General features: G+C 35.8%; 2 protein-coding genes across 2 annotated transcripts in view; one reads left to right on the top strand and one right to left on the bottom strand.

The window, feature by feature from the left end:
* LOC135222075 (alpha-(1,6)-fucosyltransferase-like) overlaps positions 1 to 15,000 on the bottom strand; it is a 458,798-nt gene that overhangs the window by 203,713 nt on the left and 240,085 nt on the right. The gene's annotated exons all lie outside the window — the stretch shown is intronic.
* On the top strand, positions 1,211 to 1,918 carry LOC135222527 (zinc finger BED domain-containing protein 5-like). Its single transcript, XM_064260613.1, has one exon. The coding sequence runs from the start codon at positions 1,211 to 1,213 to the stop codon at positions 1,916 to 1,918; it is 708 nt and encodes a 235-aa protein (XP_064116683.1).

Raw genomic sequence — 15,000 nt, 5'->3', positions numbered from 1 at the left:
CTGTTGACAACTAGCCATTCAATTTTAGAACACCCTTGTTTGGGACGAGAGAGTGTGTGTGTGTGTGTGCGTGTTTGTCGATTGCCATGTTGCTGAAGACGACTAGTTACTGCAATTTAACCAAACTTGCTTGATAGTCAAGTACTCAAGGAAAAAAGAGGGAGAGAGAGAGAGAGAGACTGTCGATTGCCTTGCACAAAACCTTGAAGTTATTTCGACCGCGATAACATCCTTTTTGTATATGGATAATCGATTCATAATAATATGTACGATTCTGTTCCGATTTGATTGGTGGAGCCTGAGTTGCCATGGGGGAATTCGGCAAAACTAGCGGCGATTGATGATAGTGCTGTGCAACATTTAGAGTTGTTTACATTCTGCACTTTGCATCCACTTGCAGTTTCATATATTTCTTTCCTTCTTTCTTTTTTGTCGCGACCCATTTTGTTTATCTCGCGACCCACTGAAGGGTCGGGACCCACAGTTATATGGCCATAAATCAGTCGATCAATCAAATCACAGAGATGGAATCCACTCAACATATTTTCCTAGGATCACCTTCGAAGCGCTCCCTGGACGGCAAGGGTTTGCCCAGACGCCAGGCAGTTCAACCTCAAAAATGGCTCTGACTTCAGAGAACTACTCATTATTATTATTATTATTATTATTATTATTATTATTATTATTATTATTATTGTTTCAGTAGATGAAATCCTATTCACATGGGACAAGGCCACCGAAGGGGCCACTGACTTGAAATTCAAGCTTCCAAAGAATGTTTCAATCTCCCACCGCAGACCCCACACGGCAGCAGTAACTGTTCATGATACAGAGCCAGTGATTTTCCGTCGTCCTGGGGGAGGTGCGAACCCGCAACATCTGAGTAGCATGCCATGACACTAATCTCTATACCAGCAGATCAGCAGGAAATTCATGTAATGACCCAAGAGAAGTTCATAAAAGCACAGTATTTCGACTAATGACAGTCACGAAAGAATGTAATGTACTTATAATGGTTCTAAAGCAGTGGTTCTTAACCTGGGGGGCGCGCCCCCCTAGGGGGGCGTCAGTGATTTCCAGGGGGGGCACGAGCCTCAGGTGAAAAGAAGAAGTTTTTCCATTTATGGGTTATTTTTATGACAAGAGCATGGAATCCAAACATGAAGCCTTGCTTTTTCACACGAACGTCCGATGGCTATCAAAAGGGAACATGCTTGGACGGCTTTATGAGCTACGAGAAGAGGTAGCAATATTTTTAGATTCACAGCAGAAGGCAGACTTTCATGACAATTTCCAATCTGAAGGCTTTCAGATAACTCTAGCTAACCTGGTGGACATTTTTGAAGCATTGAATGCTGTGAACCTTAAACTACAAGGGAAAAGCATCAACATCATCACGCACCATGACACCATTCGAGCCTTCATGGCCAAACTCGACCTCTGGAAATGTCGGGTTCAGCAGGGAAATGCAGCCAGTTTTAGGAACTTGGATTCTGCTCTCGCTGACAGTAACCTCGTCCCTGACTTGAAAGCAGAATTCATCAGATACTTCCCAGATATAGATGACAAGCGTGAAGCCTGGAAATTCATCAGGAACCCATTTCAATGTGAAGTAGCTGATGCTGCTGATGAAGTCCAAGAAGAGTTCCTAGAATTGAAGTTCAACTCTACAGCTAAAGAAGACTTCAAAGATATGGATTTGGAGACGTTCTGGGGCAAATACCTTCCCGTTTACCTTCTGATCTCACATCAGGCTCTTCGGATTCTAACAATGTTTGGATCCACATATCTATGTGAAACTGCATTTTCCACGATCGTTGCTATCAAAACCAAGTACAGAAACCGCCTGAACGTTGAAGGGGACTTACGTTGTGCACTCTCAAGCATTCGACCATGTATTCAAGATCTGGTAGCTTAGAGCAGTGTCAAATATCTCACAAATGTAATTCATGCCTAGTAAATTGACTAAAAAGCCATTTTTATTCATTTTCTTTTTAAATGTGGGAATGAAATTTGTCTATAGATGCAAGGGGGGCGTGGAGGGAAAGAGCTGTTCCTAGGGGGGCTTCGCTGGTTAGGGCGTGTTAAAAAGGTAAAAAAGGTTAAGAACCACTGTTCTAAAGAAATCAACTGCAATTTATAAAATAATTCTTTGTTTTTTTTCAGTTTGCTTGTAAAAGGTCTATGCTATAAATGGCTATTATAGACTGGGGTCGTTTAACTGATTGAAAGACTGTATAGTTCTTCACTGGCACTGCAGACACACTGCATCTCGTCAGGACAGTGAATAAAAAGTAATGTATTTGCAGTTATTAATGAAAGACGCTGGAACATTGCATTATTCAGAATTCCTCCTAACTGGAGTTACAGCCACAATGCGACGTGTGACAGTTTGTTAAGAATTTCCACATCTATAGATTTTGACGTTCTTTTATACTGTCAATATATTCTGCATCATCTCATCATTTTCCATTATACTTTGTTATAACCTGTATACTTTTTCCTCCACATATTTTATCGTTTTTGTGCATTTTTATGATAGCAATAAATCCCAATAATCAGCATTTATCTAACTATTTTGTTTGACACAGTCACATAACCTTTCCTTATTTCCTTCTCATTTTTTGTTCATTGTTGTAATACTAATGACAATATTCAATATTAACTTATCATTTTTCACCATGCTCCTAACGTTCCCATTCGCGGCAAGCTCTCGTTAACGACAACAAAATCCCGTGCCCACAATCTTTCCCATTTAAAAGAAAAAATGAACCATTGCATATTTTCTTTCCTAAAAGTCCACCTCAGTGCTGACGCCATGTGGGTCTTCACATCTCCAGGGTAGGTTTCTCTTACTTTCTCTTCCTTAAACAATGGAATCCCATTTAAAAATCATATGAGCAAATGTTGATTGTTCTATAAATAGAGTTATTCAAATGTTTATCTCCTACGCTGATTATCTCGAATTTCCCTTCTCGATAAATTTAATCATTTTATCAAATCATCGACATATTATCGAGTTATATGTGATCCACCTTCCTTCTTTTGAACATTTCCTATCATTTATCACTGCGTCACAAGGTCTTTTCTCATTTCCTCTTTATATAAAGTATCTCCTGTTTTGTAAATGATCTACTTATTAAATGAGTGACACACATCATAGCGTTATCGGTTATTTGTAATCGATATGTTCTTAGTAACAGGATCATAACATCACATATATACTTTGTTAAGGTCTCGCTGTAGCGCGTTCCTATCTTCATCACAAGTAATTTCTCTACTTATTCTTGTGTCATCGGCGAAAAACTAACTCACTACCGAGTCCTTAACATTACTGTCTATGTCTGCAATCATAATAACAAACAGTAATGCAGAGAGAGAGAGAGAGAGAGAGAGAGAGAGAGAGAGAGAAACAAAAATTATATATATACAATATATATATATATATATTTATATATATATATATATATATATATATATATATATATATATATATATACATATACGCGTTTATACACAATATAAATCTTTGTGCACTAAGTTTCTATGTGACATCTTAAGAGCGGACGTACACGTCATGAATACTGGTCAGCTTAAAACCTATTTGACATTGTGCGTGACGACCATACCTGCTGCCTCTTTTATTTGCAATCGTCCCAGAATCCCCCAGCCACTTACTTAATCATGACATGGTTGTGTATACACGCCAGTGCACCTGTCGCGGTGATATTTACCTGATGTGTGTCGTACTTGTTTTTCCTCTTCTGCTTCTTTCGTGAGAGTGGAATTGCGGTATTGAACGGTATTCAGATAAAACAAGTAAAAAAAAATGCGTCGAAGTTTCTGGTCGTCGCAATACGAGTTTTTGTCTGTCGTGCGGTGGCTGCAGCCACGGCACATGAAACCCTTAGCCTACCCATGAAACTCAGCCACTGTCCGGTGGTGGTCTATGTTTTTGGGATCTGTAGCGCTGCTAGAAGTACAATTATGATTAACATTAACCTGAAATAAAGTAAAATTTAAACAAGAAAAACTTACTGAGGCTAGAGGGCTGCAATTTGATATGATCGATGACTGGAGGGTGGATGATCAACATACCAATTTACAGCCCTCTAGCCTCAGTAGTTTTTGAGGTCTGAGGGCGCACAGAAAAAATACGGACGGACGGACAATGCCATCTCAATAGTTTTCTTTTACAAAAAACACTATAAAGAATGATTATAAACAGGACTGATAATTAGCCATATTGCGGTCGGTGACACCTACGAAAAAAAAAAAAACTTCATAATTAGTTCCTTTCAGAAAGAAAGAAAAAAAAAAAAACGCCAGAATGTATAAAGGGAAAAACGGATGTCTGCTGAGATCGGTATTCATTTGTTTATTAATGCTTGTTGACGCAGTCGCTCTGCTGCTTTGATTGTAGTCTGGAGAAATGGTGACGAGACCGGTCTCTCGTCTCTCTAGATATATAGACGTGTTTTTCATGCTCAGTTTGACAACGTCGAAACACGGCGAGGAAAGGAAGTCGGTGAGAGAGAGAAATCATCTTATTTCGTGTGAATGGTTGCTATTATCTCATTGATTTATATTAGTATATATATATATATATATATATATATATATATATATATATATATATAATATATATATTATATATATATATATATATATATATATATATAACCATTAAACTACAAATGTCTTTTAATATCCAAATCGCTCTACTCGGAAATAATATATTTCCATATATATGACTTGAATGCCGTGTCGTTGAAGATGTCAGTGCATATCTAAGTTGTTCCCTATGCACTGGTCTAGAGATTACAAGGTCTTCTCACGCGCAGGATTATAGGGATTGAGGAGTTGGGAGGTTTTAGAAACTTGACGTCACGCGGTCTACTCGCTTCTCCTCTGCGCAACCTCTACGCAAATAGGAAAACTTTTCTGCTGTTCCTTCGTTTTCGCTTTTTAATAATAGAAATTATGATTCGTTCATTTAGGAAAATAAAACACATGTTGACCACATTCGTTTCTGTACGTATATTCATTCAATAATTAAAGATAGAATTTAAAAAACGGAAAACTTGAAATTTTTCACTAACATAAAGCTCACGCTCAGATACACATATACCAATTGTGCTATAATATTTTTCATTTTGGTTGTCACTCTTTGAGAAGCTAATATCCCTATTTAATCTGCGAATCCTGACAATGTAAGGACAGCAAAAAAAGCATATTTAATTACAGATGACTGTAATGACATTCAATTGCCTGTAACCATCACTCAATCGTTTATCGTACTTATTCCTGATTTTAGGAATTTTTCCCATGATAACAAGTCAACATCTTTTCCATTGATTCTCAATGCTCCAAAAAATCGGTCGAGGTTTCAACAGCTTCTCATTGGCTCACTTCTAGTGCCAATCCGTGTGGCTTCTCCTTCAGGTTCTTTAGTCCTTATATAGAAATTTATGCTCGGGAAACTTACGGGATATAAAACCACCCACGTATTACAATGGCATCCTCTAATGTTCTTCTTCAACAGCTATGTCCTCATTGTCATTCTGCAATTCCTCCATTGGCAAACAAAACAATATTTCCGATAAGCTTACTATCTCTTGCAGAAGAGAAGTTTCTTGAGCCTCATAAAAAAGTGCTTTCTTAGTTATCAGATTAGAAAATGAAGCCTCAGTCATTTTATCGCTAATACAATTTACAACATTGTATTTTCGCCTCTAAAAATAAAGTTCAACAGGTGATGGGTGCTGATGACTTGCATCCATTCGCCGTATACAGCCAAAACATTCTCCAGTCCATTTCGATCCAACCTATAAGTCAAAAGTATGATATTGCAAAATTTTCACCTACTATCTCTAGCAAGTTCGTTAGTGATTTGTTAAATGTCACAAGGACGTTTTGGAAAGGGTAAAGTCCTTTGCTTCCTAGAGATTTCATTGTTCTAGATACGTGAATCATCTCTTGCTAGTTTTTTTTTTTTTTTTTTGGGGAGGGTGGGTTCGAAGTTTAGCCTTCAGCATTCAGCATTCCGTGAAGACTTTCTATATAAATTCACTCTAGAATTGAATAAATCAAACTATTTATCAACAAGGCAAATAAACTGGCTTGTACTTTCCAGTGGCCTGTCCACAATCAGACCTTTTACTCCGAAGTGTGTTGAGATTGTTGTAAGCGGTCAAGTAACTGTACCGCTAATTTCACTGCCATATGCTTTATAAGTGTAAGTAACACTTACATGTTTTTCAGATTGTTCATGAGTTGTCATTAGAACACTTACTTTTCATATGTAGTACCCTGACACTCTGAGCAGTTCTACAGATCCATGGTCTGAGAAAGTATTTCTGAGGAGTATATTATGAAGCAAGGAGCATCAGCAATGACACGCATTTCCCAACAATTATACTTTCAGGATTAACAAATGTTGGATTAGTGATGACAATGCCTGTCGAATTCCACAACCTTATACGTATTTGTTGCCCCCCACGGTTCCGTTAACCATACCAATTAAAATAAAACAGGAGAAACTTTAAGGTAATAACGGGGTGTCGAAATTATAATGAATAAGTTGTCGCCAAGGATGTGACCTTTACACATAGCACCTCTGATCTGGTTGTATATAAAGTGGTGCATATGTTTGCCTTTGTCATCAAAACTCGATCTTTTTGTCGACACTACACTCGTCGTCCATAAGAAATCTCTGAAGAATGAGATCGCTATTTCTTTCTTGTTTTCAAAGTACCCGTATACTGCACAAGAGTTGGGCGTATCGCTCACAACTCACAATTGTAGCAAGAAAGAGAGAAATATAAAGCCGTTATTACACACAATATTAATATCAAATATTAGGAAGCAAAGAACGTGAGTAGACCGCGTGACGTCACGACCTCTACCTTGTATTCTCTAGACCTTGCACTATGCGCTGGTTGATCCCACGAGACGACGGACTTATTTTCAAACAAAAAAAAAAGTTAAAAAAAAAATTCCCTTTCGGTTAACATATATGAATAATATATTATTTCCCGAGGTTAGAGCGAATTGGATATTAAAGGAAACATTTGTAGGTTAATGCATGTATAGGAATCATGGTGATGTGATGAAATTCATTCATATATATAATAATATATATATATATATATATATATATATATATATATATATAAATATATATATATATATATATATATAGATATATGTATGTATAGTATGTATGTAGTAATGTAGTACGAGCTTTTTATTGATGGTCGTTAAAATAACAGTAACTTTTTTTTTAAAGTTTGCAGTGGTAGTAGTTTTATAGATAAAATTACGAAGTTTACTCAAAACACTATTTCAGTTATTTTAAGAAAGTAATTGTACATGTGCGTTTGTGTGTGTAGAGATCGTAAGTTATTGTCCACTGGTGTTCCAACTTTAGACTCTTATACTGAAGTTACTGCAGAAAAGTAGTTGGGAACTCATCCGTATAATACCTCTGGGGCGACCTTCTTGCAACCAGCGAAAAAATGAAAGAAGAAAAAAGGTGGAAGGAAAATTGCAGAAACGAAACCTTTCTTTTTCATCTTTATAATTGTTTGGAACGTTTTGTAATTGGGAGTGGAGTACCATTCCGTTGATATATCTGCACTTGTAGTTCATTTTTGAAGGTACCTAGGCGGACTAAAATATTTATAAACACACACACACACACACATATATATATATATATATATATATATATATACGCACACACACAGCATTATACTATATATATTTATATATAATATATATATATATATATATATATATATATATATTATATATATATAGGCCTCTATGTATATTATATATACATATGTTATATATATTTGTGTATATCATTTTATATAAATATTATGTGTACATATATAATATAAATATTATATATGTATATATATATATATACCACATACATACACGTATGTGTTGCGCGTAAGTGTGTGTAGTAGATACATACGTATATGTATGTATGTCTGTGTGTATTCGGAAAGATAGCGCTTTCATAGAAGGGGGTCCGTACGTTTGAGAGATAAGAGAGCAATGCTGTTTATTATCATTAGAGACCCATCATCACTGAACAAACAAAGAACCATGACGTAGTGAATCATATTGACGTCATAAGAAGAAGTCTTCACACTACATTCGCAAAAGTCAATTTGACATCTGATAATGAAATGGCCGCTTCTGCGATTATATATTATTCATGAACGACCTTCCCAAGTGGGCCGTGCTGTTCTCAGTGGAGAGAGTGAGTGTCAGGGCTGGATCTGATGTGAACCAATTACTGGAAGGGACTGACTGCGTTGTCTGATGCTCCTATCGGATTTCTCCATTTAGCTTCGGCTGAAGCTCCAGGGAATAACGAATACCTATGACCGTTGGTCACGTTCTTCAGTTGTGTTGTTGTTTCGTGTGCGATGTATTGCATATTTCGAAATGAAGTCCTACTCGTGAATAGTGGTTAAAAGCATGTCGGATCCAATTCTGTATTCTGTCGTCTGTCATTTTCCAATGACTCTTCAATTTCTGTTTTCAATGAAGAAGAGGGTTTTTGAAAAAAGTGATGAAAATCTAATGGCAATATCAAAAGAAAATGAAAAATTAAATCCTTCTGAAATGATTAATGATGTTTTAGATACAAAAAAATTTGTGGAGTTTTTTTGTTGGTATTAGAAATCTCAGTTGCAGCTCTGAATCGTCGTGGAGCTTTGGGTTTTAGGTTTAGACTTTTTGTTTGAACAATTGAATTTTCCGTGGAATTTTTGGCTTTTAGGCATCTTAATATACATCTGAATTCAACATGGATTTTTGGTTTTTAGGCATCTCAGATATACACCTGAATTTACGATGTAATTTTTGTGGTTTTTGGACATTCCTATTACACACCTGAATTCGACATAGAATTTGGTTTTTAGACATCTCAGTTGCATACCTGAATGTACCTTGGAATTCTGGCTTTTATACAACTTAATTACAAATCTGAATTCCTCATGGAATTTTGGATTTTAGACATCCAAGTTGCACACCTGAATATGTCGTTGAATCTTGGTTTATAGAAGTCTCAGTTGCATTCCTGAATTCGTCATGGAGTTTTGGTTTTAGACATTTCAGTTACATACCTGAATTTACCTTGGAATTTGACTTTTAGACATTCTTAATAATTACACACTGAATTCATCGGAATGGCATTTTTAGACATCTAAGTTCCACATCTAAATTCGTTAGGGAGTTTTGGTTTTTAGACATCTCACATACATACTGATTTACTGTGACATTTTATTTTTTAGACACGAGTTGTATACTTGAATTTTACATGGAACTTTTGGTTGAGACATTAAGTTGCACACTTGAATTTGTTATGTGGAGTTTTGGTTTTCAGACATCTCATTTGCATACCCGAATTCGCCATGGAGTTTTGGTTTTTATATATCTCAGTTGTATACTGATTTCGTCATGGAGTTTGTTTAGATTTTTTAGACATCTTAGTTTCACACCCGAATTGACCTTTGAATTATTGGTTTTAGACATCTCTGTGCACACTTGCATTTACCTTGGAAATTTGGTTTTAGAAATCTAGATGCATACCTGATCGTCATGGAGATTTGCTTTTAGAGTCAGTTAAAAACCCTGAATATACCTTTTGGAAATCTGTCTTGGATACCTGATTCTATTGGGCTTTTGGTTTTTAAACATCTAAGTTGCATACCTGCATTTATACCATGAAATATTGGTTTTTAGACATCTGGGTTGCATACCTGGAATTTGTCATGGAGTTTTGGTTTTAGACATCTAAGTTGCTCACCTTCATTCTACTTTCATTTTTGGTTTGTAGACATCGCAGTTGTATCTATGAATCGCCTGATGGTGCTTTGATCTTTTAGACATTTCAGTATCAAACTCAATATGTGAAATTTGGCTTCAGTTTCATAATTGAATTTAGTTAAAATGAGTGAAAACTGCTGCTTATTCAAAGTCAGTTATTGGAGTTTATATCCTGATGTTGAATTTTGTGTATCTTGTAAAATATCACTCTATTATTGCTTGTTTGGGAGATTTTGTTTCCGATATCTGTGCGTCGAGAATTGAACCTCCAATTGGAATTCCACGCTGGCCGGATTAAACGGCTTTATTTGATTCGAAACTTATTTTTTGATTTTGTCATTTTAGTGCGAGTAGGTATTACTGCGCCCAATTAATCTGCGAGCCCCGTGATTTGCACATAACCCCTTTTCCTATCTGAGGAAGCAGAAATTACGGTTTGGTTACTCCCATAACTTTTTCAGATTTGCGCCGAATTTTCCTCGGTGCAATCGAGTTTTCTGTACAGCGTATAATGCTGTACGAAACTTTCACCCAAGGCCCATGAAACTTTCAGCTGCGGACCATGAAACTAAGCCACCGCCCGGCGGTGGCCTGTTGTTGTGGTGCCTATAATGGTGCCAGGCGTGCCATGATGGCTAAGTTTAACCTTTAAAAAAAAAAAAAAAAAATTTTTTTAAAAAAAAAAAAAAAAACTACTGAGGTTAGAGGGCTGCAATTTGGTATGTGTGATGACAGGAGAGTGGATGATCAAACATACCAATTTACAGCCCCTCTAGCCTTCGTACTCTTTTTGGATCTGAGGGAAGCCACATCTTCAAAAGTTTTCTTTTTACCGAAAGTTGAAATTGGAACTGCTGATGTTTTTCAATGAGAAATACTTTCCAGAGGCATCATTTTTCACGAGCATGAAACATCAAATGTTCTTGTTATATTTTTACACGACTTGTGTGAATTAATATGCATTTGTTTATTTTTTTAAATCTATTCTGCTAGATAGATTTGTTTTCTCTGCTAGATAAATTGTTTGCTCCAATTTTACGTAGACGCTTAACATTATTTACTCTGATAGATGAATTGATTGCTCTGGATGAATTGATTGCTCTGATTTTACGTATACTAAACTTAATTAAGTAATGTAATGTGAGAGGTAAAAAAAATGCCAGAATACATTGTGTGGTGTTTGGGATAGATTAGGCATTTGTCTTCCTCAGAGGCGCCAAAGTTATCTGGACTTTGCTGCAGTTTTTTAAGTGACAAGAAATGACGTACAAGATACTCGTGACCAGTAATTTGACATGAGTAGGTCATGATTATGAAATAAAATTGATTTATGAAAGCAAATGTATCTTATTGAATGCATCTTCAGTAAGCAAGATTGTTGAGCAGTATTCCATTTTATTTGGTAGGCCGGAATGGAGCAGACAAGCTATATTAGTTAGTCATTTTCTGACTAGAATCTTTCGTTAATGTTTCACTTTGTTCAATGAACATTGCTGTTACTTTGTAGTGATTTAAGCAGTTAAACACCTGGACAGAAACACAGGATGTTGATGCTAGAAAAACCTTTGTTTTTAAGCCAGAAAAATCTTTGTATTTAAGTATAAAAATCTTTGTATTTAAGTATAAAAATCTTTGCATTTAAGCTAGAAAATTCTTTGTATTTAATCGAGAAAAATCTTTGTATTTAATTTAGAAAAAGTCATTACATTGAAGCTAGGAAAATCTTTGTATTTAATCTAGAAAAATCTTTGCATTTAAGCTAGAAAGCTTTTTGTATTTAAGCTAGATATATCGTTGCATTTAAGCTAGAAAAACTTTTGTTTGTATTTATGCTAGAAAAATCTTTGCATTAATCTAGAAAAATCTTTGTATTTAAGGTAGAAATATCTTTATTTAATTTAAGCTAGAAAAACAAACTTTTGTATGCAAGCTAGAAACATCATTGTATTTAACTGCGTAATTGATGCTGACTTCCTTTCTTACTTGGGTCTGTAGACCTTTTCGAACTATGGGAATTTATCTTCATTTGTCTCCCGATAGCCTTCACAACTCCCTTTAATTTCCTCTTGTGATTTCTGTTGATATCCCGACCTTTGCCCTTCGATGAATCTGGCTGTGTATGGGAGGTGCGCTCTTCGGTTTCCTATTTTGTAATGTTTCTTTCCGGGCGGTTTATAATGTTTACCAGCATATGCAAAGTATTCCGTATGTATAAACGTTTTACGGGTTTGTGATGTTTCCAGCAGTGTAATGTTTTGCTAAGCGTTTCTCTGTGTGACATCTACAAGTTCTTATATATTATCCTTCTTGAATATCTAAGCTCTGAGCATGTTCAGCTAGAGACTGTTATTACAATGTGAGGAAAATTATAGCTTAAGTATTCAGATTATCTTTAAGCGTCATTGTAGGGTTCTCAGATAATGTGTGTGTGTGTGTGTGTGTGTATCAAAAGTAGCAAGCTTTGTACTCTTAATCAGTTGTGCTAGGTATATGATTTAGTGATCACAATCGGTATAGTAATACCGCTCAGTTCAAAGACTTCGTTGACTCCTGTAATGTGCTTTCTGGAAGGTAAATCCATATTATTAGCTATATTTTCTTCCATTTTTTTCTCCATTCTTATGCGGCGCACACGAAGATTTCAGCATTCACACGTCATTACCATAAAGGAGACATAGCTCAACGAGTCCTTGTTTCATTCGAAATTGGTGTTTCCATATACTCTTTCAGACCCTTGGAGAGACATATCAGCCACCCTTACTACACTTACATTCCCGCCAATAAGCCTATTGGCTTTAATAGATGGTGGCTCTCGTGAACAGGCAAAAAATAGCTGGAGATGTGCATCCTTTTATCCCCTAACGGTTGCAATTGCTGAAGAGTCGCAACTTCACGTAGTACGTCAATATACTGACGAAGAAATGCTATTTGCAGCGTCGAAATATTACAGCAATATATTTTTCCTTTTTGGGATTTTTGGGTACAAACTCTTTCGATAGATGGCTTTTAGGTGGAAACTGGCTGCTTCGTTTTAAGTAATGCAAAGCGACGTAACACTTGAACTGGGACAGGTGTATCACACACATTTCATACTGACTGCACGGGGAAAGCATTTGAATTTTAATTAAGAGTAGCAGTTGGCAGTGGAAATTTGTAGGACACCTACACTCACACACGCACGCACGCACACACACACACAACACACATATATATATATATATTATATATATATATATATATCATATATATATATATATATGTATATATATAGTGTATGTGCGTGCGTGTGTGAGTGTAGATGTCCTACAAATTTGTCACTGCCAACTGCTACTCTTAATTAAAATTCACGTCATCGCTTAACTTTACAGAGGAAAAGATTCCTGATGCGTTTTATATTATATATATATATAATATATATATATATATATATATATATGTATGTATGGTATATATATATATATATATATATATATATATATATATATATATATAAAAAACGCATCAGGAGTCTTTTCCTCTAAAGTTAAGTGGAGTGACGTGACTGTAAGAGACACCTGGGGACGTTTATTCATTTCAGGTCTTGCTTACTTTTATGGCTTAAAATTTAAAATCATTTGTCCTCCTAATTTTATTTGTGTACGTAGATGGGCGACGTGAATACCATCAAGATAAAAATAAGAGTGAATAATAAAGGGCATCACAGCCCTTGTGGAACGAGTAGGAAGGTAAAGAAAGAAGAAATAAAAAAAAATTAGAGCCATGAATTTTGCCCGAGTGAAAAAAGCCGACCTTTCGTACTGCCGTCGAGTAGAAAGAAATGTGATGTTTGTGTAAACATATTTCTTCTTGACATGTTGGCTAGAGTGTTTTATTTTTTTATTTTTTCGTTTTTTACCCTCGCGCATTGGTGGTGTTCATGCAGTTTGATGAGATGTAAAGAGGACTGCCAGTTTGGCTCTAGTTATTTCATGTAAGATTTATTTTTCTTTTCCCTTTAACGTGGGAGTTGCGGGGGTGGAATGTGGGAATGAAACGGGCCCCCTCCTACTCTGTCATTCCAGGAGCAGGTTACTAGTTTGTGTGTGTGCATGTGCGCCGTTGTGTATTTGATGAATATATATATATAGTATATATATATATATATATATATATATATATAAAATTTTACATATGCATGTATATGTGTGTATAGATACGTATATGTGTGTGTATTTGTATGTATTATTAAGGTCATACGTTTTCCTTGTGCGTGACGATTTATACATGCACCGCCCCTCGTTATTCTGGTGTCGGCGAACGTTCATTCGAGCAGAAACGCACCAACAGTAAAAGTAACCTCATCGAGTGATGAATCATTTCTTCGTATTGATCAAGGAGGAGCAGCGAAATGTTTGCGATCTTCTCATTCAGAGGAATCAGTGGTATGAATAAGGAATGCACTGGAAGGTGAACGCTACCGAATTTTGCTTGGTTCCCTCTGCCTCAAAGCTGAACATCTTTTTGCAAAGGGTCGATGATGAGTTTGAATCAAGAGCTTATGTATGTATGTGTATGCATGTATGTATGATATGAGTATTGTATATATATATATATATATATATATATATATATATATATATATTATATATGTATGTATAAATATATATGGTCCGTGCGTGTGTATGCACTGTTTAGGTATGTGCATATATATCCTCTACGTCTCATATACGTAACGTAGATACAGCAGCTAGTATAGGTACAACTGTTATCCCAGATCATCATTCTCACACATGTGAAAAACAGATGTCGGTGCAAACAGCATCGTCCTTTTCTTATTTCCGCATCACTAAGGTGATGCATTGACACAATTGCAATTCGACCTCGAGATTGAATATTCAGAAGTCGAAATTCCCATCCAGCCGAGGCTGGAAATTGACACAAACATTATATCTTTAATATTCATATTCAAATAAAAATTATGTACGAGCCTGTAATGTCAGTATTTCAAGTTTAAACTTTTACTTCCTTAAAATTCAACTGTTAGTTCATATTCCTCGACTTTCCGACAATACTATCTTAACCAAAAATCAAACGTTAATCAGACACCACAATTAAATGCCTATTCACACCAGACAGACAGGACAAACGATATATATATATATATAT

Source organism: Macrobrachium nipponense, chromosome 3 (genome assembly GCF_015104395.2).
Source record: "Macrobrachium nipponense isolate FS-2020 chromosome 3, ASM1510439v2, whole genome shotgun sequence".
In the NCBI taxonomy this organism is placed as follows: domain Eukaryota; kingdom Metazoa; phylum Arthropoda; class Malacostraca; order Decapoda; family Palaemonidae; genus Macrobrachium; species Macrobrachium nipponense.
Note: the sequence above shows the minus strand (reverse complement) of the source record. Positions and strands in the feature narration are given on the sequence as shown.

Bases quoted from the DNA above. Each gene is read 5' to 3' on its own strand.
- LOC135222527 (XM_064260613.1), top strand. From the start codon at position 1,211: ATGCTTGGACGGCTTTATGAGCTACGAGAAGAGGTAGCAATATTTTTA.